The sequence below is a fragment of the Nipponia nippon genome, unplaced genomic scaffold, assembly GCF_047370975.1.
Source record: "Nipponia nippon isolate SJK-2023a ecotype South Korea unplaced genomic scaffold, ASM4737097v1 scaffold_31, whole genome shotgun sequence".
NCBI classification, from domain to species: Eukaryota; Metazoa; Chordata; class Aves; order Pelecaniformes; family Threskiornithidae; genus Nipponia; species Nipponia nippon.
Window position 1 is genome coordinate 2,106,244 of NW_028262349.1, and position 24,522 is coordinate 2,130,765.

General features: G+C 48.2%; 2 protein-coding genes across 6 annotated transcripts; one reads left to right on the plus strand and one right to left on the minus strand.

The window, feature by feature from the left end:
• Nucleotides 1-315: 315 nt before the first annotated feature.
• PGPEP1 (pyroglutamyl-peptidase I) lies at nt 316-16,735 on the minus strand. Of its 5 annotated transcripts, none has more exons than XR_015707333.1 (6): nt 16,192-16,289; nt 13,455-13,507; nt 7,763-7,879; nt 6,996-7,228; nt 6,051-6,636; nt 316-932 (listed from the first exon to the last, which is right to left on the minus strand). XR_015707333.1 is itself a non-coding variant. In XM_087769474.1 (6 exons), the coding sequence occupies exons 3-6, from the start codon at nt 10,979-10,981 to the stop codon at nt 6,444-6,446; spliced, it is 603 nt and encodes a 200-aa protein (XP_087625600.1). In that variant the 5' UTR covers nt 10,982-11,116; nt 13,455-13,507; nt 13,734-15,775; the 3' UTR covers nt 316-6,443. The 5 variants fall into 5 exon arrangements, 4 of the variants coding, with proteins under 4 accessions (XP_087625600.1, XP_087625602.1, XP_087625599.1 ...); XM_087769474.1 differs by lacking the exon at nt 16,192-16,289 and adding exons at nt 10,922-11,116; nt 13,734-15,775 and having other exon boundaries at nt 316-6,636; XM_087769476.1 differs by lacking the exon at nt 16,192-16,289 and adding an exon at nt 16,670-16,735 and having other exon boundaries at nt 316-6,636.
• An 11-nt stretch (nt 16,736-16,746) lies between these two features.
• On the plus strand, nt 16,747-22,913 carry LSM4 (LSM4 homolog, U6 small nuclear RNA and mRNA degradation associated). The gene is made up of 5 exons (XM_087769477.1): nt 16,747-16,958; nt 17,140-17,181; nt 17,316-17,414; nt 19,885-20,068; nt 22,584-22,913. Exons 1-5 carry the CDS (start codon nt 16,956-16,958, stop codon nt 22,670-22,672), a joined length of 417 nt encoding a protein of 138 aa, XP_087625603.1. The 5' UTR covers nt 16,747-16,955; the 3' UTR covers nt 22,673-22,913.
• The last annotated feature ends 1,609 nt before the right edge of the window (nt 22,914-24,522 follow it).

Here is a 24,522-nt window from a genome sequence, read left to right on the forward strand (position 1 = left end):
GCTGACGGCAAGATAAAAACTTCCACACGCTCTTCTGAATAAAATGACACAAAAACCCAAGAGAGGCAGCTGAGGTCTAAGAGAATGAGCCCAGCTAGCATCTGTTCCCATTCCGAAAAACAGGGACGTGGGACGGGGCGGGGGATCCATAAACTCCGAGGGCTCGTCTCCAACAGCAGCAGGTGCTTAGGGAATGCTGTAAACCCAAATACGCAGTGAGCCGGTCAGTCCGTGATCACTGATGTGCAATCACCACCCTGCAAAAGGCATCTTTAAAAGCGACTTCTTCCGACGACTCTGAAAGAACACCAGGAGTCAGAGTTAAACTCTTTATTTCCTTTGAAACATCGGTTTATATTTTCAGTTACAAAGTCCAGTCTAGCAATAGCAAGCTGAAAGTATGTTAACGGTTCTTTATTACACAGCCCTTTTGTGACACACGAGATTGTTTGGTTTTACAAGGCACTGCAAGAACACACTGAGAAAAACAGAAGCCCCAACAGATTTAGAACTGTAGCTCCAAGAGTCCTGACAAGCACGAGATCGGCAACACCTGAGATACCCAGACAGACAACTGTTTATTTCACCACAATGAACGAACGGAGGACCCGAGAGGCCGAGGGATGCTCTAACATGCATAACGGAGTCCAAACAAAACACGTAACCTTAAAGAAGAGACAGAATAACCTTCACAAATTCGGCCAACCTAACCGAGAGTGACAACGAAGTCGCAAATACTCTGTTTTTTTCCTCAATTCAGTGCAGTTTCTGAAAAGCATCCTTGGATAAAGGGGATAGCGAACAAGTTCAGCAGTCTCTCCCAGTGCCAAAAGCCCAGTCTTTCCACCCACCTCATGTGCAAATGGCTCATCTGTCCCCATCGCCACCACTCCGCTTTCCAGAAGTGAGCCCAGCACAGGACAAGGCACTCCCTGTTTAATCAAAGTAAACATTCGCGATTTAAGAAGCTGGTGCAATAGAAAACCTGAACGTGTAGTTAAGTAGCACAGAGTTTTTTTTAAGGGCAGTGTAAAGTTTCATTTCCTATGTTTAATTCCTATCTATGGGGAGGCATTTTCTTCTCTATTTTGTCTTAAAATAGACTGAGCAGAAGCGGATCTCAGGTTTCAATTAATACGGTGAAGAATTAACAACATCCTCAGCTTTGGAGGTTTGGCAGAATATCACTTTCATCACTTAAGACACTAATCAGACATGAATACAAGTTTTTTAAGAAAAAGTGCACTTTATACTGTAAAACATTAGGGTTTCTGGTGCAAAAATAACAAACCCATCCACATCCAGATGTGTACTTATGGTATCAACTACGGATATTTTATCCAAGCCACCAGACAGAGTTTGAAAGAAAGCCTTCGCAACTCTGAAATTTCTCTCATTAAAGTATTATCGGATAGGATATTAAAGTAAGTAAAGGAGACAACGGGAAGGAAGTTACTTGGGGAAAGTATGTACAAATTAATTGCTGACAATTTTATCATCTGCACTGTGGGACGACATCTGAAGATCATAATTAAAAAAATGACACAAGTGTACTTTCTACATCTAAACGTACTGGTTTCCAGTCAGCTTTCAAACACTACCACTCACTCTTAAAGTAGCTTAGTGTCTGAGCCTCAGCTGCGCGGTTAGAGAGTTAGAAACACACGATAAGTTAAAAAAGATGCACGAGTCACGACAAGTTAAACCACAAAATAACACGGCCAGACCATAATCGCTGCTTTAACCTAGCGCTAGCTCTTGCGTTAGCGGGGAATTACCAGTTCAGCTCATTTACATGGGTTTCCCATTTTTGGTTTTAAGAAGCTCCTCCTACTGCAATTCCTTTTATACATTTCATAAGAAAGCCCGCACGCGAGATCAACGAATCACGCACTCGATCAAACGAAGATTACCGAGTATGAGAAGAAACTTCAGTGGATTATAACTTTTTTAACCTTTTCATTAAGAAAACCAACAACGCTGGGAGTCTGTGCTGTCCATTTGCGAGTCTGCAGGCCTGGAAGCTCCTGGGCATTTATTCCAGGCACGGCACTGCGTGACAGTGGCCCGGAATAATCCCCTTTGCCAGCTGACTGAGGCACTAAAAGGTTAAATATTGCCTGCACAACCAGCAGAAGAGTGAGAGACACACCGGAGTTTGAATGCTACATCTAAGCGTGACTGCCTAGGTAAGTACATACGAATAGTAGAGTTTCCTACCTGACTTACCACAGCACGTGCAGTACAAACCCTACGGAGATAAAGAGAAGTTGACGTATTAGATCACAGCCCTGCTTCAATGGGTCTGCTTTCCCGCCGCGGGCAGCGGGCAGTGCCCAACGCATCAGGCTACGCTTTACAACGCGATGCCGCGTGCAAACGCCTTCTCAGTTTCTGCAAGGAGTCAGCCAGGAAGCATTTATCTCAAATTTACTCTAGACACCTTGCCTTTAAATTTCCCTCCTCTTCGGGGTGAAAGCAGAGTAAGCGGTTAAGTTTCCAGGAAGTCTTAAACTTTTGAACGCCCTCAGTCAGGTCCCTCCCGGGACTCTTGAAGCTCAGCAGTTCTTGGCTGCAGTCTCATGTCACAACCACACTCAACACCTCTAACCATCTTCATGACCTTTTCATCCTTTCCCACCACTACCACGTATAGGAGGACGCAATCAGGTTGGGGAATGCTCCAGATAGGCGTGAACTGCTCGATACGATCTTACAGATTTCGATATCCTTTCCAAAAGCTGCCAAACAAACCCCCAATAGCTTCTGTACCATGGGTGTGTACCTTGAACCATATCCTAGAATATCTCAAGTTGGAAGGGACCCATAAGGACCATCAAGTCCCCCACGAGTCTTTAAGGTAAAGAAACTTTCAAGCTCACAGTTTCTTTTTGCTGTGTTTTATAAAGTAGATTACCATGTTTAATTCAAAGGAAAACATCTCCCGACATCAGTGTCATCAGATTATGAAGGAGTTGACGAGTATCTGGAGTTCCTCAAAATCCTCCACAGCATTTAATAACTGAACCAATTAAATTGCCATCACCAAAACTTCACCAACACCTTAGCGAGCTCCTACTCCAAGCTGTTGGCAAGTAGATAAAATGACATCAGACCCGATACAGTGGAACCTCCCTAATTCTCTCTTCCACACAAAATATTCTCACCCCCGTTTCTCCGTGAAGCGTATCCCCAGAGACAATTTCGCAGTCACAGGATTCTAAAAACCTTCCCCGCTTTTACATTTTACAAATTGCAGGCACAGTAATCAACGTTAAACCTGAACTTCCTACGCTTACTCACTAGCACGACATCTTTTTACGGTTGGCAACAGGTCTCCCAGTCAGTGCAAATTAGCAAATTCTATTTATTGATGATCTGGAAGAGAAAGCAGATAGTAAGCATGACACAAAACATCAGCTTTTTGAAGCTCTGCATCAGTTTGACATCATCTTTCCAAAGAAAAGATGCACCTATAGGAAAGGCATTATGAATTCATGAATTTAACAAAAAACTTCCAAAAAAACCAAAAGTATTTAATTTAGGTCAGATTAAATAAAATTAGTTTAATGCCATTTTAAAAAGTTTCACTATACAAAATTTCTCTACCACCAAGATACCTTTTACAAATACAATCTCTGAGGACTAATTCTCAAAAACCCAAAAAGATTATAAAATAAATTATGTTTTCTAAGAAACTGATCACACGGAAGCTTCACAAAAACAGATTATGAGGAAACGCACAGCTCAAAGTAACGCCCAAAGCAAAGTATTTCCAAAAAATGAGATTTTTTTTTTTTTTTTTTTAACACTGACACGAGGAAGGTCAACCACTGCAGTCCTTAGACAAACAGCAGTCACAGAAATTGGCTCAAGATTTTCCCCTTGGACAGCAGAGAGCACCCAAGAAAGAATAGCTGTAGGTATCAAACAGGACACGCTCCGCAGGCTGAACAAACTAGCACGGAAAGCCGCTCTCCCCGCGCATCGCCGCTGCCTCCCTTCCCTGCCGATGAATTTGGAGCCACCCCTCAGCCACCTCCGGGGGGATCTCCAAGGCTGCCCGCTCAAAGGAAGCGTAAATGTTCGACAGAGACGGACAGACAGGGCACGTCTCGCTCGACAGAGACGGACAGACAGGGCACGTCTCGCTCGGAGACATTTACCATCAGCCACCTGCCTCCAGACCCTCCCCGCGGCTCTCCGAGCGCGGCACCCGCGGGCATCGCTGGTCCAACCAGCCCTTCCTACGGCCGCTTCGATTCCACGGTCGTCTTTTTTTGTTGTTATCGCCTCACTAAACTGTTGATCTTCCACTCCCATTTTATTCACAACTACATTACACGTAAATTAAATAGCGTTACTGAAAATTACTTAAATCAATTGCTGAACTTAGCAGAACACGTGAATTATTCCTCTTTTAAAAGTTTAGCAGCTAAGATACACTGATGACAAAAACTTCTTACCAGATAAAGGAATAAACCTACAAGATAAGTAGCTCAACTATTTGCAGAAATGTGTCAAACCACGAATATTTAAACAAAATATTAAATATAATAAATTACTAATCAGAAAGTCTGCCTGCCTGCTGACAATCTGACAAGTGCTACTTCATATTTGAATGCAAAAGAGAACATTTACTTTGAAGGCAAACTCTTTTGATCAGGAAAGCCTGTATAGTAAATACAGCGGTAATTTCCTTGGTAAACCCGAAGTCTATCCCAACACCTTCACACACAGGTCCCCTTAGCGCAGTTAGTACAACGGCAGAAGTCTTCGTCCTCCCTCAAGGGTTACAAGGAGAAGTGGTATTTCCTTGGTCGCTAGACTTCTACTGGAAAACAGCAAGTTAATGGCAGCTCTCACTGAGAGATACTATAGCAGAATCATTCATAATTAGAAAAATTAAAATAATGGTATTTTAAAACAGCTCAAAATGTTGGTTTTTATATATATATATATATATTTCTAAAAGTATCAGAATCAAATCACAGACATCTTCATTTAAATGGCCCCTCAATGAGACCTACCGGTCATCAATTACCAATTTTGTGTCTCTTCCCACTGTAACATCATCTGTCTCTCGCTGGAGTCTTGTCATTTGGAAGCAAACCTACACGCACTACTAGCGTCACCCACTTTTAAAGTCCTGCTTAGAACCTGCGTGTACACGTCCCCAGATTAATTACCGGGAAAGTTCACCCAAGAAGCAGCACTTCGTACCCTCCCATTGGGAGGGGGACACTAATAAACAGCCCGGAATACTCATTCTAAGCAAAATTCCTAATTTCCAAATAATCACCTCTGGTTTTCAGAGAGTGGGAATAAGTTCAAGATTTTAGATTTGATTTGGCAGACTGTCTTCGAATCCGCACGTTTGCATATTTACGCCTATAATAAATCAAGGTGGCAACTTAGAATTTAAGTTAAACATTACTCTTCTAACCTGTTACAGGAATGAAAATTTATAACTAAGGAAGTTATAAATTACTCAACCTTCACCTTAAAAATAACGGCTAGCACCAAGAATCTAGGATAAAGATCTCCTGCGGAGAAAGTGGCCTTTAGCAAAGCTATTTAACCGCTAATGATTTGTTTTATACACACACAAACACAATGTGTTTTGTACAGGAGGTATATGGTTGACTTGAGTGAGGAAGGTGGCATCGAGAGCATAATAAAAAAAGACATTTGGAAATATTTGGCGCAAGTTAGGCTCATACTGTGTACAAAAAGAAAAAAACCAAAAAAAGCTATCTCCTGCTCCACAACAAAAGGAACCCAAAACCCATCCCTTCTATCCGCAGCTACCAGTTAACCAGTACATTACAGAGGACCCTACCAATATCTGGACAATGTGGGGTGAGAAATCAGTGCCTAAAATATTTTTCCATTTTAGCAAAGCAATTTCGAAGACTGCTCGTCTCCACCAAGCGCAGTTTTACAACAGAGAAACCCACACCATTCCAACTCGTTTCAGTCGTACTTTTACATTAAAACGTATAATTTGGGCCAAAGAGGAAAAAAACCAAAACAAAACGAAAGCAAACCTTTCAACTCAAGAACTAGTCATTAGAAGACTGGGTTAGCAATTCCCTGCACCTGAACGCCAAGTCCAGATGAGCAACTTTCCACCTGCGCTGTGTTAGACTGGTCAGTAGCTGTCGCTTGGCTGACAGATAAGCTCTGGATAAAGCACAGCACACACACTTCAGTCACTTCAGAAATGAGTAGTTGCAGGTGTTTTAAAGAAGAGATTTTTGAATCCTTTGTTGCCTCGGCTGAAATGCACACATTTGACAAAAACCGTCAATTTCTAGAAGTGGAATTTTCCTTTTTGAGGTCTCCAATTCTGGGCCTGTACGTTTCAGACCGTTTTCCCCAGTACTTCAGTAGCAGGGAAAATTTTGGAAGTGCAATACTAAGATAGCTTCTGCCCACTTTCAGTGTTCATGCTGACAATTGATTTTGTCTTCAGAATGCTCCAAAACATCAAGCATTTCTTCTATTATAGCCTGTAGCGCCCGACCCAGCTGTTCTGCAGTATATGGTTTTCCCAGCGGAGGCACGTGGACAAAAGCTGACCTCCCGCGGCTCTGGTATAAGGAAGTGTAGTAAGTGAAGTCGCAGAGGTACCTGGAATACAAGAATAGAGCTTATTTAGCAACAAGTGACAAATACAGCGTGCAAACCGCAGGACAGGAGGAGCTATGTATTCTTATCATTCAGCATTGCAGCAACATCCTGCAACAGAGTGGAATCCAAGCCAGGTATTGCGAGTCTGTTTGACCGCTTTAATCAAATCTAGGACAAAGAAACATAAAGATCTCTCTTTTTCCCCTGATGATTGGGTGACCACTGAAAAACAGATGGTATTGCCAGCCCCACGAGAAGCGAAAAGCGTACGAATTGTACGGGCCTCACGAGTTGAGCGCGAAGGGAAAGCGCGTTGCCGTATGAGTGTATTTTCCCCATCGATCTCTGGCATCCCATACCTGCCGGCATCCTTGGATATAGTGACCGTGACATCCAGCCCCAGCGCCGAGACTCTCTTGCAAACCGTGTCCATGTCAATAATGGAATCGATGCATTCTGGGCCACCTTCTACGCAACACTGAGAGCCCGGACAGAAACGGCAGTTGTCTAAGCCTTTGTAACCTACGTTATGGCCGCACTTCTCCAGAGTTACCGTTGTAGCCATACCCGAAACACCTACATGAACCACCAACTACAAGAGAAAAGAAACAAGTTAGATCAACCGAAAGACAAACGGTGGAGAATCAACAGCCCGCTGTTCCCAGTTAAAGACTGGGGGAGCTGCTACAGGAGCTCTTGCATGAGTATCACAGTAACGAGTCATTTATCCATGAACTCGTGGGTCCGGTACAGAACAATTCTTCTTGTTTCACCCCCTTCTGGCCTAAATTGTAATTTACTCGGGGTAAAGACGAACGTTGGCACGTTCACAGCCGAGCGCGCGGCTGAACAGCCCAGGTGGCACAGACTAACCGCGAGCTGTCTAGACAGCCCTTTGCAGTGGCCTCTTCACACCGACTGCTCCCATTAAGTGGAGCACTCTATTCTGAGCTATAAAATTCTACAAATTCACGTGTTCTCACGACAACAGAGGAAAAGATCTAGTGAAGGACTACTAGTCTGAATATACGTTAAAAATGGGACTTCACGTTATGCTCGTTGCCGTAAGCATGACAGATTTCAACCACCTGCCCTGTCTTTTCTCCTCCTCCCTTTACTCACTCACTTGTGGACTGTGCTTTTTCCATAATGCAGGAATGAGCCTTTGCACTGTCTGGTATTCAACCGGGACTTCATAGACGTGCAGATCCACGTCATCTCGCAGTCCTAGCTTCTCCAGCTCCTAAGAACATCAGGAAATAAACAAAACCAAGATGGTCAGACAGAAGCTCAGCAGAGGATATACTTCTGGCAGGTTTAATGGCAGAACGAGTCTGCTGTGAGGGACTAACCCCAGCTTACACCACAGGCTGTATAAACTTGTAAACAGCACTGTGAGAAAAAAAAAAAAAAACAAAACAACCACCATAATGGGGAACAACAAAGGCATCTCTCCACCTGCCTTAACAGTCTCACCCACAGGACCGTTTGTTTTGCTCTGATGTGTGTGTAACAAAGAAACCAACATTTAACTGACAATAGTTATCAGCAACACCCACACTCAAAAGAAAGGTTGGCTACATTATTTATAGAGGTATAGAGTCATAGTCACATCTTGAAAGAACTAGGTATTATGTAGAGAAAGCAGAATTGGGAGGATTAAATTCATCGTCTAATTTGTCCTCTCTCAGGACTGCTGGCCTGGAGAGCAAATTCACACTTGTTTCCAGATAAAGAGCTGCCGGGGCCAGGTGACGGAACCACCAGGCTGTGATTCTGCGGCTGTGAGTCTCCACCAACATGAGCAAACACTCCTCGTGTGAGAAACTGAAGCAACGTTGGCACGCCCTCCTCAACATATTTGTCTTACTTTTATTTTGGCAGAATCTGGAACACATACAGCCTGTTTCCAAAATGTAAAATGGGTTTCCATCACTAGCTTTACCTATACCTAATATATTGTCCTTAATTTTGCAACATGAGCTGTTACCGTTGTAGGGATTCAGTAAATTATTTCTCCCTCTATAATGTTAACTAAAGCCATGCCTTGAAAACATCCCAAATATCCAGGCAACAAACTTACCCAATTTCCTTTAAACCTTTTAAAACACAAAATGTCCGTTAAATACCTTGCAAAGACTGCTTTAAAACCAGAGGGAAGAAGAAAGATCTTTTTTTTGCCCCAGTATACCTGGCTGGAAAGCAGAGTTTTATCCCAACACTGAGTTCCCTCTACACACAGCCCATGGTCCTGGACACTTCTCCCTTGCTCTTCTTCGGTCTCCTTTTCAACACACTCCAGTCTCACCAGTAAGGCTTCAGTTTGAGGCTCATTTGGTACTTCAGACTTTACCAGTCTAGCCCAGAACAGGACTTCATCAGAAGTGAAACCTTTCAGAGCCAAACCCAAACTTTCAAGGACTCAAGGAAAGGATACACCCACATGGTCTGAAGCCTCTGAAAAAAAAAAATGTTCTTAAACAAAATCATCAGCTGAGCTCAAACCCAGGAGCCTTGTGCAAGACTACACGGGGAGGCACTTTTCCAGCAGCTGAAGCGACTTCAGCTCTCGTGTTTAATGAGTTCCAACAGCATCTAACTCGGATCCAGTTTGCCTCTGATGAAGACAAAGTTTTTTGGTACTCTGAAAAACTTTACAGCTGCTTTTCAAGACTGGTAAGTGCCTGTACAGGCCATAAAGCTGAGAGCCTCAGCCAGAGTCCTCCTGTAGCTCTGTCTCCTCTGGAAAGAAGCTGCAAGTGCATCCTTCTCTCTGAAGACAGAAGGAGCCGTGCGCTCTTGCATCTCTATCGCCAGGCCTGTGTTTCGGTTAGAAGAACCAACTCCAGCTTTTCACAAGTTAATACACGGCAGAAGCTTGTCATCTGCTGCTGCTCTTCTCGGAGATACATGTTGGTTGAAAAATGCAAACCTACTCGTGCCAAAAGCTTGAAATGATTACTTGCGCTAACATCAAAGGGGCTGCACGCATGGCAAGAAAATAACCTGCAACTCTCACACCCATACACCGCTGTCGCTGTCATGCAGCTGAGGTAGAAACAGCAATGTAAGAAGCCATCAGACTAGCAAAGGACATTTCAAAATATTCTTGAATGATTCAGTTATCTCTATTTCAGGTTCAGATTTGGTGATCAGAGCCAAGAACTGCTCTTCCATGCACTTCTTAGGCTTTATTTTCCTGCAGACAGAGACTGCACTTGCAAACTGCAAGCTAAAGAGTACAGATTAGCTGTTTTCAACGAAGCTTACTCAATTTCAAATCTTGTATTTCCCTAGGTTTAAAATTCTTTCAAATTAAAAGACAACTGAAAGGAGAGGACAAGCTGAGGGTTTTGGACTCCTCCATTACAATCCTACCTCCTCTATATAAACGTGAGCAGTATCTGGGTATCCTTTTTTTCTGTAGTTATCAGCGTGAGTCGTTTCTTTACCGAGAGAGAAAAAAAAAAAAAGCCTTTCACACTTGTACGGACAGACCACAGACAGTGTAACAAGATTTAAGACAACTAAAACACGCAGCAAAGGCAAGAGTAAGACTTTCACGGACCCGCAGATATGAGCAACAACAATGATAAATCACTCGCTCTGGCTCCGAGGGCAAGTCTGATATTAAAGGCTTGCTGTATTGATTAGTGTCTGGCACACACAGACATTCATTACCAGAGATGGATGCTAAGTGATGTTTCATCACATCTTCTTTACACAAATCTGCCTTCAAAACGTTAGCTGGTTTATGTGGTGCGTTAATAAAGTAAGTAGTTTACAAATGAGAGTATTCAAATACGAGTCAGTCTCTTTAGGAAGATCTCCAGAGCGTTAATTGGTAGGAATTCATCATCACTTCTCTAAAGAGCGTGAAACAGCTCCTAAAGATGCATTTGATCGCAGAAAGTTTTACCGGCTGCGCAGAACAAGCATCTACAGCGAGCAAGAAACCCCGGGCCCTATGAGCCGCACCATCTCAGTGACAGCTACCTTCTCCAAACGCAGGCACGCTAAACCTTAGCTTTACAAATTCACAACTTTCTTTTAACCAAACACAGCGTTCGCGCGCTTCCATTCAATAATAAAGATGTACGCTGGCCCCCAGACAACTTATTACCCACAGCCTTGTATACCTGACAAATATAGAAAAACGAACATGTTTGACCGATTCCCTGACCCCTCAACAATGGTCGTCTTTGTGAGCCTTTAATATCCTTATCAGGTCTGTCTAGACACCCTGACAGCAATTGTCCTTAGTAATGTCAAAACGCACTCTGACCTCTCTCCTCCTCCTCCGGCTCAGCCAGAAGCACTTCAGGGGATGAAGGCAGGAGCCCATTCGCTTCACAGTCCACGGGGCACACCTGTGTCTACACCTAAGTCACACCGGGAAGGCCAGAAAAGGCACTGAACAGACAGCCCGTTTCAGTAACTTCTTCTTGAAAGGAAGGTCCCTCCCGAGCAAAAACCGCAGCTGAAAAAATTCCCCAAATGAAATATTAAAACGATGAAAACATGGAACAGCAAAGCCACATTAACACAGAATATTTTTACTGTAAGCCTTAAAAAAGAAAGCAGAAAGAAGTTATTCTCCACTCTGAATTTATAAGAAATCTCTCCCCCATGCATAAAAATCTCCAAACATTTCATCTTCACATTATTAGATCGCTGCCACCACTATTTAAGGTACCCACGTGTAAAAATCGTTCCGCTTTCAAAAACAAACTAGAAATTCACTGCAGTCAGAGGGAAAAGACACACCGTATCCGTGTTCTATACAAGAAGCCAAATAAAACCAAAAAGAGGACTCGAAAGAAAAGCAGAGAATTTTATCCTCGGGATGCAGGATAATAAAAGATGTAATAAACCAGAACTACCTTAGCCCTAAAGCTAGGAAGGATTTACAAAGATTGTTTAATTGATTTTTCTTCTATTAAAATGCAGATCACACCGTCTGGGATTCAGAAATTCAGACACGCCTTTGTGTCCACTCAGCTCCATGAAGTCCCCTGTCTGAAACTTGCACAATGCCCAACTCGCATGTGCTCAAAGACATGCTGTTCCTTTTTGTCTGGGCCTCTCAGGGCTGAGACGGGGTAAGGAAAGGCAAATCCTCCCCGCTGCCTGAAAGTTTCTGGTTTTAGTTAGAAGCTAGCATGAGCTATTAAACAGGACTCGGAGTAAGATGGGCTCCAACGCAGATCGCACACCACCAACTCTAGTTTTATACTCTCAAAACACCCCCAAGCCCACAAAATGAATTTAAAATGCACGTGATTACTTCATCTATCAGCCACACAGCTGAGCAACCATCAGTGCCTCGAGCTGCCGGGCTGAAGGAATGACACGCCATTTCTCTTTATAGGAATTATACATTAGGTTTGGTTTTGTAACCAACATCAGAACACCCACCACTCTTCCTGTCCCAGAAGCACAATGCCCTTTTGTCTGTCTCCTCTAGAATAAAAGTAGCTTGTTTACAATAACTGACATTACACGAGTAAGAACAAACCAAATCAATTAGCCTCACTACTAAATTTCAGCAATGTGCAATTTTTTTTCCACGTACACAGCCTGTATTTCCCCCCAAACTTAAGCTGAGCAAACCCTAACTCAAATATATTCATTTCCAAAAGGCTCTTGGAGGCAAAGGTTTTGTCGTCTCATACCAGCCAACACATTAGACATCTGGACATTAGTTGACTGTAATTGATTAGAGTTTGTGATTTAATTTAAAAGCATTCTAAAGAAGATATTAATCTCAGAGCTCTGAAGGGAAGAGAGATGTGTTGGGGAGAAAAATAGATTTAATTCCCTGGGCAACTGTACTAAAAGGTACCCTTGAATTCCCAGTAGCTTTGTCATAAACCACATCCAGAAGCGACAAATAAGGAAGAAGCGGGATAGTGTGACAGCACTGTCCCTAGCTAATGCTTTTACAGCAAGCAACCTTAATTCCTTACTTTAGCTGGGCTTCTAGCAAGAGTTTGATTTCTTCTTCTTCTTGCCTCATTTGTGAATGCATCAGCGTTACACAGGCGAACACGTTCACGCAGATACGCAGCTACTAGCGGCATAAACGTGATTTGTTCGAGCGCATACGATCTGCTCGAGCAACGATCCTCCACGAGCGCTCCTGCCTCCAGCAAGGTCCAACTCCGTCAGTCAAGCATCACTTGCTGCCGTTCCTCAGCAGGGAGGAGGCTGACCCCGGAGCAACAAATGCTGCCTGATGCCCCCGCGCCTCCGGCTTCACCCGCCGCAGCCCAAAGGAATCGAGGGGAAAGGAGGCAGCGGCGGCTGCTTTGCCTCGGAGTCAGAGCCCTGACGTTCAGACCCACGTTGGACAACTCTGGAGTACGCCTGACTCCACAAGACTACCAGGTGGAAGTCTCATCACGGATGAGACTTGGCTTAAAGGTTAACCAGCTTGTGCAGATTCAAGTTAGAGCTGAGAGAAAAGCATTAAAATTCTTCTGGGCTTGTTTATTTTGAATTCTCTATGGTAGAGGAAGATTCCAAGCTCCCTGCCCCATTTAACATCTTTCAAACCTAGGGAGTCAGCCTATGAATTCCTTACTTCCCTTAGCTACATTAACTCAATCTCATTAAATTCTACTAGCTAAGGGATTGTTTTCTGAGAAGTGAATAAAACATTATCCAGCTGACCATCTGGATATCTGGAGCAGGCTGGTCTCAGTTAATAAACTGGGAAGACAAGTTATAAAAGACCTGCAAACTAAAATTTGTACGGATATGTTATCAGCACGGCTCTCTGTTTTAACTTGCTCAGAATAAAGTTATAGCGTTACCTGAACTGCAATCCAACTGGCGTTAACAGCGTGCTCTCCAAACGGACCAAACCCTGGAAGAGAAGTAAAAATCCACAGTGATGAAGTCATCCTTACAGGTTTGACTAAACTTAAAGCTGCAAAGCAGCCTGCGCTTTCCTGGTTTACATATCCCGAAAGAAAACCCGCTTCTTCTAACACCCAATCCTTATTTACTTTACGTCCGAGTACTAAATAAGAGACCTTCACAGAAATATTTGAACTCTACACCTTTTACTGTGAAGGAAAACAATAGCTTGCCTCAAAAGAAACTGTTTTTTTCCCAACAGGCACTGGGGAAGCATATTTCTTCCTTCCTGACCAGGTCAGAAAAGCTTGTTATTAACAGATAAGTTGACCGATGTCACGGAATGAGAATCATTATTGGATTTTCTATTCCTGATTGTTTTAGCCCACAGCAGATGCTTCCACAAACGCGGACAAGCCTGCCTCGAATATTTCTTCTCTGCTCAGGTCTTCACCAAGATCTCTGTTAGGATTAGTTATGCCTTACGAGGAAATAAATAAAATGCTGCTGAGAAAGCCACCTACACGAAGCAGCAAAGGTTATGATAGCATTACCAAAAATACTTACTCACCACGTTTAAATTTCCTAATGAATAACTTAGAGTTAACTAGTAATCCATAACATCTTTTCCTGAGCAAGCACACAAAGGTTAGGCAATTTATCTGGGTGCAACGTCAATATGCTTTAATCTAAAATGTCAGAGTTACCCTATGAGCCTAATGCAATTAGGAGACATAAATTTTGTCTAACTCGTGAAAGGATTTGAGAGGGACTACAAATATTATATGACACGTTAATGGAAACGCTCTATTTGCTATCAACAGTAAGTCTGAGGTTATACGGCACAGGACGACGTAAGGAATTTGCACGAGCCCACGCTGATGGATCTCTTACAATCTAACCAATGTCGATATCTCCTCAAAATAAATCTTCCGAAGGTTTCCACAAAATCAAAATGTAGGTGTGTTTTCCTGGCAGCAAACCTCCAATGTTACCAAGACAATCTACGACTGCGGCACGGGTGAACAAGTCAAATAATCGAACGCCTTTTCAGTTGTTTCTGCAAGTCAGGGGTGTCCTACACGACTCTCTGGAAGCAAACAATCGCGACCTGCTAGGTTTCATTCCTAAAGAAACCGTAATAGTCTTACAAAAGAAATAAACCACATCCATTTCTTTTTAACACTTCAGCCACTGGAAGGCTAAAATTCTACAGGTGCCCACGCACGTAACGTAGCCCTCTTACTCTGAAGCCAAACGCAAACTGGCACAAATACAACTGTGGGCTATTGCTCCTCTGACTCATCTCCTATACAGATCCCTCGTGTTACCGCTTTCGCAGAAGATAAGCAACTTTGTTGGCAGTATCAAACTCCACCGAGCATGCCCAGGAGTTCCTCCGCATCCACAATAGGGCCCTCCAAGGCTCATTAGCAGTAAACCAGCTGCAGAGATCTTTATGGGATTATCTCCTTAAAGAGTTCTAAAAAAGAAATCGCACACAAATAATACTTATCCTCAGCGAGCACATGCTTGTAACCGAACGGGAACGCAACGCCATGGCTGATTTTAAAAAGAAATTTAGCGTGACATCGATGACAGACTACCAATAGGAGTAGACCTGACAAGACAACCACTGCATTTTAGAAACAGACTTCCCCAAAAGCAGGGAAAAAAGAGAGAGGAGAACTATTGCAAGCAGCAGAGTATTTACTGACGCAAGTTTTCTGTTTAGTCACTGCCAAGCGCGACCGCTCAGCAATAGATACGGGTTTGGGAAAGCCAGAATTTGCCACCTGCTTATCCGCTCTCCGCAACTGTTCTCTGCAAAGACACTTGCCTCCAATTAAAACCGCTCCAGCGCATCGACGACAACAAACCCCTCGCCCCCACACTCGCTATTCAAACGGCCTCAACTTCAGCTGCTGGGGGGGGGGAGACCTGAATAGTTTCGCCGAGTTCCCCATTTGTCACAGAACTGCCTTCCCCACAAATCAAGCCGGCCGTCCTTTGTAACCCGGGGAAAGGAGCCTGACAAGCTCTCGCCTGCAACGGCCGGGGGCCTTTCATTCCCTCGCTTATTCTTCCCCGAGGCGCTTCTGCCGTGCTGCGTGGGTTATTTTGATAACGGCTTCGACACCTTGACGGCTCGGGATGGGGTGGTCAGCGAGCAAACGCCCCCCTCCCCGGGCTCTGGTTTTCCTGCTCCTTGGGGGATCCAGTCCCCCTCCTTCCCCATCCAGCAAACCCTTGGGGAGGATCAGGGATGGAAGAGGGGGATCCCAAAGCCCCCCCCTGCCTGGCCAAGCCTTAGGAAAGCAAAGCTCCTCACCAAATAACATCGCACCCCCCCGCCTCCCGACACCCCTCACCCGCAGCCCCCCCCCCCCCCCCATTCCCCAAAGCCCCCCCAGCCCCTGTCCTCCACCCCCAGCGCTCCTGCTTAACCCCCCCAAGGGCCCCCCCCCCAAAACACCCCCCCAGGGTACAGCCCCCCCCCCCTTGGTCACCCCCTGACAGGGCAGCACCCCCCTCCCCAGCTCCTGGCCACCCCCTCACCTCAGGGAAGGGGTCCCCCATCTTCCCCCCCCCCAGGCCCCCATTCACCCCCTTCCCCCTCAGGACAGCCCCCCCGCCCCGATCCCCGATCCGCCCCCCGCCCAGGACAGCTCTCCCCGGCCACCCCCGTACCCGTCACCACCACCGCCCGCCGCGGCTTCTCCATCGCGGCTCCGTCCCGTCCCGTCCCGTCCCGTCCCGTCCCGTCCCGCCGCCGCCGCCCCGCACTGAGCGCCCGGCCCCGCCCCGCCACCGAGCGCGCTCCGCCCCGCCGCCTAGAGCGGCCCCCCGCCACCACCGAGCGCGCCCCGCCCAGCCACCTAGAGCGGCACCCCCACCACCACCGAGCGCGCCCCGCCCAGCCGCCTAGAGCGGCCCGTGCGAGCCGCTTCCGCCGCCGGGGCGGAAGTCGCTCAACGGGAGGGGCCGAGCGGCGGGGCTGGGCCCGGAGCCGCTTCACCGTTGAGCGGCGCCCTCCGGGCCTGGGGGAGGCTGTAAAGAGCCCCGGTGGGAGTTGGTTAAACCGTTACAAAACGCTCAGCCTGACCCACGCGCGGGGCTCTCCTCCTCCCGGGGAGGCTTCCGGGGGGAACCTGGGGAGAGCACGAACCGGGGCCTGGATCCGCGGGTACCGGGAAGGGCCGCAGAGGGCACCGGGAAGCCAGCGCGTGCGCCGCGGAGCACTGTGGGTGCGCCCCCCGCTTCCCGCCCCGCTCTTCAATTTACGGCGCTGTCGTAAAGGCGCGGACCGGGGCGCCGCGGTGCCGCTTTACGGCTGAGGTCGGGTTCCGCCTTCTGATTGGTTCCGCCGGGGCCGCGCTGAGCGCTGATTGGTCCCGCGCGGGGCCGGGGGCGGTTTGAGCGGCAGCGCCCGGCGCGGCGGCTGCTCCGGCACGATGGTGAGTGGCGGCGGGGCTGGGACCCGGGGAGCTGGGACCCGGGGAGCTGGGACCCGGGGAGCTGGGACCCGGGGAGCTGGAGCCGTGGGTCGACGGGGCCGTGGGGCCGTGGGGCGATGGGGCCGGTGTCCCGGTCCCCGTCCCGGTCGGTGCCTGAGGCCTCTCCTCTCTTCTCTCGCAGCTGCCCCTGTCCCTGCTGAAGACGGCGCAGAACCACCCCATGGTGAGTACCGGCAGCGCGGCCCAGCCCCGGTCCCGCAGCCCGCCCTCAGGCTCACCGGTGCAGTGCACGGTGACACCGGAGCAGGTCTCTGTACCGGGGTTGGACCGGCGCCCCGTGACTCCCGTCTCTTGCAGCTGGTGGAGCTGAAGAACGGGGAAACCTACAACGGGCACCTGGTGAGCTGTGACAACTGGATGAACATCAACCTGCGGGAGGTCATCTGCACGTCCCGGGTAAGGCCGGGCCCCGCACCGGGCGGCCGGGCAGGGTGTCCCGTCCCCCCCCCCCGGTGCCCCTGGGGAGCGCCCCGAGGGTGCCCGACCCCCGGCCCCGCAGCCAGGCCGCCTCTGCTGTAGCTCAGAGGCCGTCGCTCCCGTGGAAGCGTGGCTTCTGCCTGAAACACAAATTCAACGTAGCTATTTGTAATATCCACGCCGAAGGAGCGCGCTGGGGCGCACGCTGGAGCGCGGCGGCTTTTTGCACCGCGCAGAAACGCCGTGCCAGCGTTTCCCCCCACGAGGGAGGGTTCTCGGTGCAGGGCTGGGGTGCGACAGCCCACGCCACGATGCTGAGCTGGGTCTCCCAAGACCGGAGCCTTCATCCATCACGTGCTGCCCGAGAAGCGAGGGCCGCTTCAACCACTACGCTAACTTTTATTAACTTTCTTGTCTCTTGCTCTCTTAACTCTCCACATCAAAACGGAGGAGCCTGTTGTTTACCCGCGCCGGGGCTCTGCACTGTCTGGTACTTTTGCCCTTGGCCAAAGGTGCTCCAGAAGATTGTGATCTGTGTTTTGGGTTCTGACCTCAGTCAGAAATGTCTGGTCTTGTCCCTACCAGCCATGCGCTGTGGGAAGCGGCGGCTGGGTGGATGTCGGCTGTTCCTGCTCCTTCCCTGCCCCGGAACATCGGAGCTCTGTGGGAGGGACTGGCAGAGGAGATCCTCATTCTTCTGAAAAAATCTCTCTGCAACCCCCCATGCCTGTTGTCTCCAACAGGAAAGTTTTGAGCGATATTGCTGGGGCGCAGAGGCACGTTTTCACGTCAATATGGCAGAGTAAACATCTTGAGCGAGGTTTGAGAGGGACCTTCGGGGCGGAGCAGCGGGGGCTTAGAAATTTGTGGGCGCACCTTGGCTTCTGGCGGGACAAACAGGGAGGAACCGCTGTTGAATTGAGCAGGAGGGGGACTAGGAGGAGGTAACAGACAGCAAAGCCTTATCCGTGCCCGCGACATGGGTGATGCTCTCCTTTTCCTTGGGAAGTCGCTTCCTACGGCTCAGCGCTCTGGCGTGGAAGAGCAGCAGCTCATCTTTTATTCCCTCTGAGTGATCCAGAGGGTTCCTGTGCCTCTGCCCGCCTTAAAACGCCTCCAAAGCCCGGGTGAAAGCGGAGCTGGAGCCTCTGCCAGGGTTGTACTGGTGGTACTGGTGGCAACTGGCCGCTAGATGGCACGGGGCGGCGGCGGCCAGGCAGCCCCGGCCCGGGAGGCGGTTGTTTACTCCGGGGAGGCCGGAACGAGGAAGCAAGGGAGCCTGGCTCCATCCCTTCCTCCATCCCGAGCCAAGGAGCAGCCAGGCAGAGCCAAGGCAGGGTGGGGTTTGCTGGGTGTCCTCTTGGAAGAGGCTCGTTTCTCTCTGTCTTGTCTTGCGCGCGAAGGACTTGCCTGTACAGGCAGAGTTGCCCCAAATAACTCCTGGGCTGGGGGAGAACCAAATATTTTATCCCAGGAGAGGAGGAACAAGGCGTTCTTGTCTAACCCACTCTTCTGGGATGTTACAGACGCCTCGTCCACATGCTGCTGCTTGAGAATCGCTGGGCTCGAGCGATCCCATCTGCAGCCAAACCCTGACGGAGCCGCCGCCGAGCTGGGGTGGTGGAGCGGGACGAGGCGGGTCCCCGTCCCTCCTCCCGGTTACATCATGGGCAGCCGAGTTGTTGTTCAGCTTCGATGCTCGATTCCTATTCCCACAGCCACCCTCGATACGCGGGAGGTGAAGCCCTGATAGGTTGCGTCCTAGAAAAGCCCTGAAACTGCATTAAACAACTAACAAAGCATAGAGATGGCTGCTCCGTAACTGGGCACCTGAAGACTTTTTTTTTTATATATATGTATATAATCTGTAAGCTGCTTATTTTCCGCAGCTGCAGTTACTGCGCTCTGGTGGCACACACCCCGCAGCCAGCTGGCGCCGGACCTGCCTCGCTGCTCCATCCACACCCTGGAGGAGCGAAAGAGTGAGGTGACTCCCAGCTGAGGCCGCTGGAGAAGAAACCCGGCCGTGCACACGCCTGTGCTGCAGCTGTGTTTTTCTTGCCAGAGTTGGTTGTTCGTAGCCTTTGTGTGTTACTTAACCACCCTTGCCTCTCTAGTCCTGCTTTCGATTCCCTTCTTATACGAGAAGGGAAGGTGCTTGTTTCCTCAGCCTCTTCTTTCCTTAATTTTCTGCGAGTGTTGGAGGCAGTTGTGGAACAAATTGAAACCACGGTTGCTCGTGGCTGTGTGCCTCCCCCCCCCAGGTTGTAGGGCTACATGTTTTGGAGAAAAAAACACACCATTTTTTGCAGCTAGTTCAGATAATGCTTTCATGAAAGATTGGTGGAGCTGTCACACTCTCCAGAAGTGATGGAAATATTCAAATGACCCAAAAGTGATAAAAAAGCACCAGGTTTTGTTCGTAGCCTAACGTGTTGCTCCCCAATAGGATGGAGACAAGTTCTGGAGAATGCCAGAGTGCTACATTCGTGGCAGCACGATTAAATACCTGCGTATCCCCGATGAAATAATTGACATGGTGAAAGAAGAGGTGGTGTCCAAGGGCAGAGGCCGTGGCGGGATGCAACAGCAGAAGCAACAGAAGGGCCGTGGTGTTGGAGGTGCTGGACGAGGTAATGATCCTGTTTGTTTTTCTGCTCGGAGAGGGGTGAGCGGGATCCCTGCCTTTAAATTTCACCTCTTGTTCAAGGAACGGCTCTTGCTTCTTGGCTTTAAACCCAGGACTGCGTGTCTGGGAGAAGCTGGAGCCGCTCCTGTGCAAGATCTAGCTGAGCGAGTGTGTTGCCTCGCTTGTAAGGCAGCCTCTGCCAAAGAATAGAAAGGATTCGTGCCAGGGATGTGCCTCCCTCGTTACTGGGGTTGGGCAGGAGCTTAAGAGAGTCTGAGCTTGACTGTTTCTACCCCTCCTGGCGCGTTCGGGAACGTGGCCCTACAAAACTGGTGTCTGTTAGCTTAGCAAGTCAGGGAGGGAAACAAATGGCTGTTCTGTTTGAAAATAGACTGGGCCCTGACCATGGCAGTGATAGAAAAACATCATCTTTTCTCCCATTATAATGGGGCTTTTGATCTCGTGACTTGTTCATTTATTTTATTTTTTTTTAGTATCTGAGGGTTTGTGTTCCTCCTGCTCGACATGAATAATTCATGTTTCTGATAAAAGGGGAGGTTGCCACTGATGAAGAAATAGGTCACCAAAACAACTCTTCCTTCCCTCTCCCACTTCGCGTGGTTAGGTGATCTCAGAGCACTTCAGCTTGGGGATATATTTGCCCTTTTCTCCCCAAACTGTCCTGCTGGAAGCCCAAGAACCGTTTCTCTCCTTTCCTGCTCGCCCCTCCTGCCACGTCTTTGCGATTCACTTTGTGGTCACCTCGCTCGGCCCCCGGGGTTGCTCTTGGTACAGGCTGAGCCTGCAGTAGGAGCTTAAAATCCTGAGTGCGCTCGCTTGCTACAACAAAATTGGGTTTGGCTGGGGAAATCTTAGGTTTTAAAAGGAGCCCTGGGGACTGAGACACCGACGGGGGAAGTCTCTCTGCGGAGCACCCTTAAGGAGCTGCCTGCTTTTTGACTATGCAAGGAAGCCTGGTAGGACGGCTGGGATCGACCCGGGGCCACCACGCCACGCTGGGACGCGCGACGTGCAGCGTCTCCGACTCCCAGGGACTTCTGGAGGAAAAACCCCTGGGATTTCTGCTGCCCGTGCTACTGCCTGGAAGCTCTGAGCATGCAAAAGTGACCTTTACAAATCTGAAGGCACCTTTATTTTTCCTCCTTCCCTTCTCAGTGTCCAAAGCACTTGGCATAACAGCTTTTCTGGATATGGTTATTTGGACAAACATTTTAGCTGAAATATTTTCTCTGCTGTGGAAATATCCACCTTGCGGAGAGCAGAGCTGAGCTCTGTTTGAGGTGGAGTTCCCTGCTGTTTTGATGTGCAGCTTAAATTCGCTGATGGAATATTTTAAAGGGAAGCTTTGGCATTTGCTAATTAGCTAAAAGGTTTGGCTCTCATTACTGAGACATGAAGGGAGGAGGGGGAAAAAAAAAAAAAGGCAGGACAATTTTGTTGAGAGGCCGGCAGGCAGAAGTAAAGCTATAATTGTGCACACAGTTGAAAGGATTATTGTTTCTGACACTGGTAATCCTTCGTCTTTTACTTCTCGGCTTGCCAAATTCAGAAGTACGGCAGTCTCTGTTCAGCTTTGCTGGGAGCAGCCGGAGCCCTGTGAGCATCCCAAGGACTGCAGGGTTAGGAGCAATTTTCTTTTGCCTCTGGTTTAGGCACGTCTCCTCGGCGAAGCGAGCAGAGCAGAGGGCTCTAGAGAAGCTCTTCTGCCTGGTGCCCAGACTGGGCCTCCTTTGGGTTCTGCCTTTCGTGCGGGGCTGGCTGGCAGGGTAGATCCACAGCCCCTTTATCACTTGCACGCCAAGATAAAAATTCCCGCCTGGAATTGCTTTCTGTTTGTTTGGGGTGAATCTGAGCAGCGAGGGAAGGACAGGGTGGGCTCAGCAGCTCGCACGACAAAGGCGGTCGCAGTTCTCGGGTACGAGGATGCTCGTGTGCCTGCACCGGGGTCTCGCAGCAGCCTCCTGGCGCCCGCTGCCTTCTGGTGGTCTGCTGTACCCCGTGCCCTCTCTGGAGCGGGGGATCGCTCTGTCCAGCAGCGAGGCGGTGACAGAGGGGTGTATTTATTCTGTTTTGTAGCTGAGCAGTCTTCGAAACGAGTCACCCTCTTCGTTGCTTTTGGTTTGCCCTTACAGCTCTCAGGGGACGGGGTATAACCTGCTCATCCCACTGGATTTAAAACGTGATATCTCTTCCTTGGGTCCATTTTTCAGAAGTTAACTTCAATTTTTTGATGATAGCACAGCTAGCAGGAGGGCACGTTAACGTGCTGGGGAGGTATCTCTGAACTTGCTGGCGAGGGGGAATAAGTTTATGCACCTTGTAAATAAGGGGTCTGGAACTGGTAAGGGAGAAATCTAAGAGTTCTGTCTCTGCAAAGAGTAGAAAATAGGCTTGTGTTTGGGTAAAAGATAAATAACTGCAGAGCTCTGAGCGGCTGGGAGATGTTGCTGGCGTATACTGATGCTCTTATACCCGTGCTCTTTCTTTCTGCCCCGTAGGTGTGTTTGGTGGCCGTGGCCGAGGAATACCGGGCAGTGGAAGAGGCCAGCAGGAAAAAAAGCCAGGCAGACAATCAGCAAAGCAGTGAGCGGCTGTCTGCACCCTGGCCGGGGACAGTGCTGCGATGCCGTTTGGGTTTTATCACCTCAGGACTGCCGTATGTTCAAAAGCGTTACCTTTCTACTCTTCCGTCAGTTGATCAGTGCCCAAATCATGTCGTTTGGAAGCCCCTCGTAATTTAATCTGGTAAAGTGGAGTTATTCGCTCCTTGTAGTCAGCAAGTCATTGGAAATATTTAAAAAAAAAAAAAAACCATTCATGGTTAAGGACCTACGTTCTGCCTTCTCCTGAGAGTGAAAGCGTATTTAATTTTTCAGGGTCACCGGGTTTAATTTAAAAGCTTAACCACGTCCAGTGGTATAAGAACGAAGGCAAACACTTTCTGGATTGTTTGGATTTTTTTTTATACTTGAAACTTGGGAAACTTGTTGCATTTGTGACAGATGCGAGTGTTTTGGTTTAAAAACACTGAACTTGAGGATCTTGTATCTTTACATGAGTAGTCTTAAGGGTTTGGGGTTTTTAAAAACAACAAACTTTTAAGATATTGCTTATCTTCTGTTCCTGGCCACTCAGTTCTGTCCCTCTCCTATGGCTTGAAGGAGAACTTGGGATGAACCTTGCATTGGCCTTCGAGGCTTGTTTCCAAGAGAGCTTTGTGATAAATGAGGGTTTCCCAATTAGCGTATTACTAATTTGGCTTCAGATTAGAAGTTTCCTTTAAAGGAAAGGGTTTTCTGTGTTTTCTTGTGGAAGGCTGTTGTGCCCCTTACTCTTCGTGTTTGGTTTTTATTTTCTCTGAAAAGCAACCGAGCTGTTAAGTTGATTTATTTTTTCCCCCACTTTGAAAACTCTCTCCCTTGTGCCCGCGACACAAAGTCCTGAACTCTGACAAGATTTCTCAAGCTTATTTCTTCTGGTACCTAGTGATTGACTTCCTGATAAGCACTCGCCAGTTCCTTTTCTAGTCACCGATTACCTTTCCTTGGGGACACAGACCAGCGTGTGAGCGTGTCCCTCCTCTAGGTTAAGAAGGCTCCTGTGAATTCCCAGGTCGGGTTGCTCCAGTCTTCCAGCCCCCGGGGAGCAGGGTGCCACGAGCGAAATGCACCCGCAAAATATCCTGGCTGATCTGAATCCAGTGTCTGCATGGGGGCACGGGGGGAAGAAAGAGGCTCTGGCCATGCCTCAACCCCCTGAATGGATGAAATAACTTAATTTTAGGGGAAAAGTTGATATTGTGGCTTGTTCGGAACAGTTTTTTTTGTTTTGGTTTGTTTTTTTTTACAACTGATTCCCATATTGAAGCCTACTCTCTGCCATCGCCACTGTACTGAAAACGAGTAAAGAACATGCTTTTATATATACTTATTTTTTTAACGTTTATAGAACTTGTGCACAGTGGGGAGTAGGAATAAATCGCCAACCTGTACAAAACGACTCCCTCTCTCTGTCTGCAACAGCGCTGAGCCCCGCCTGACCCCGCGCGCTCCCGCAGCTGCCGGCTTCACCTAAACCCTTGCTCAAGCCCTGGTACGAGTAATAAATCCCCGAGCAGACGGGCTAAACCTTTGGTTTCTAACAGCAGCCACGTGTTCTGCGCGGCCGCCTTTCCTCGGCGAGGCGTTAACCGGCAGCGCCGGCCCTCGATCCCCATCCTGGGTGAGCCAGCTTCTGCCAAGGAGCCAATTCCAGGCGATGGGAATGGGGCACACGTGTCCTCCCTCCTGGAAACTCGCTCTCAACGTAAACACCCGTGTGGCATTTTAACAAAGCCCAGGCCGAGCCCTGTGTCAGACTTTCCCTTCCCAACCTGCTCCCTCCCTTTCGAGTCCCTCCAGCCACAGAAACTCCATGTGTTACAGCTGCCTCGGTGAG

Coding starts and splice junctions, on each gene's coding strand:
- PGPEP1 (XM_087769473.1), bottom strand. CDS start 16,225: ATGGAGAAGCCGCGGCGGGCGGTGGTGGTGACGG. Junction 13,508..16,191: donor GCGGGCGGTGGTGGTGACGG/GTACGGGGGTGG, acceptor CTTCTCTTCCAG/GGTTTGGTCCGTTTGGAGAG. Junction 7,880..13,454: donor CCAGTTGGATTGCAGTTCAG/GTAACGCTATAA, acceptor TGATGTTCTTAG/GAGCTGGAGAAGCTAGGACT.
- LSM4 (XM_087769477.1), top strand. Junction 17,415..19,884: donor AGGTCATCTGCACGTCCCGG/GTAAGGCCGGGC, acceptor GCTCCCCAATAG/GATGGAGACAAGTTCTGGAG. Junction 20,069..22,583: donor TGTTGGAGGTGCTGGACGAG/GTAATGATCCTG, acceptor TCTGCCCCGTAG/GTGTGTTTGGTGGCCGTGGC.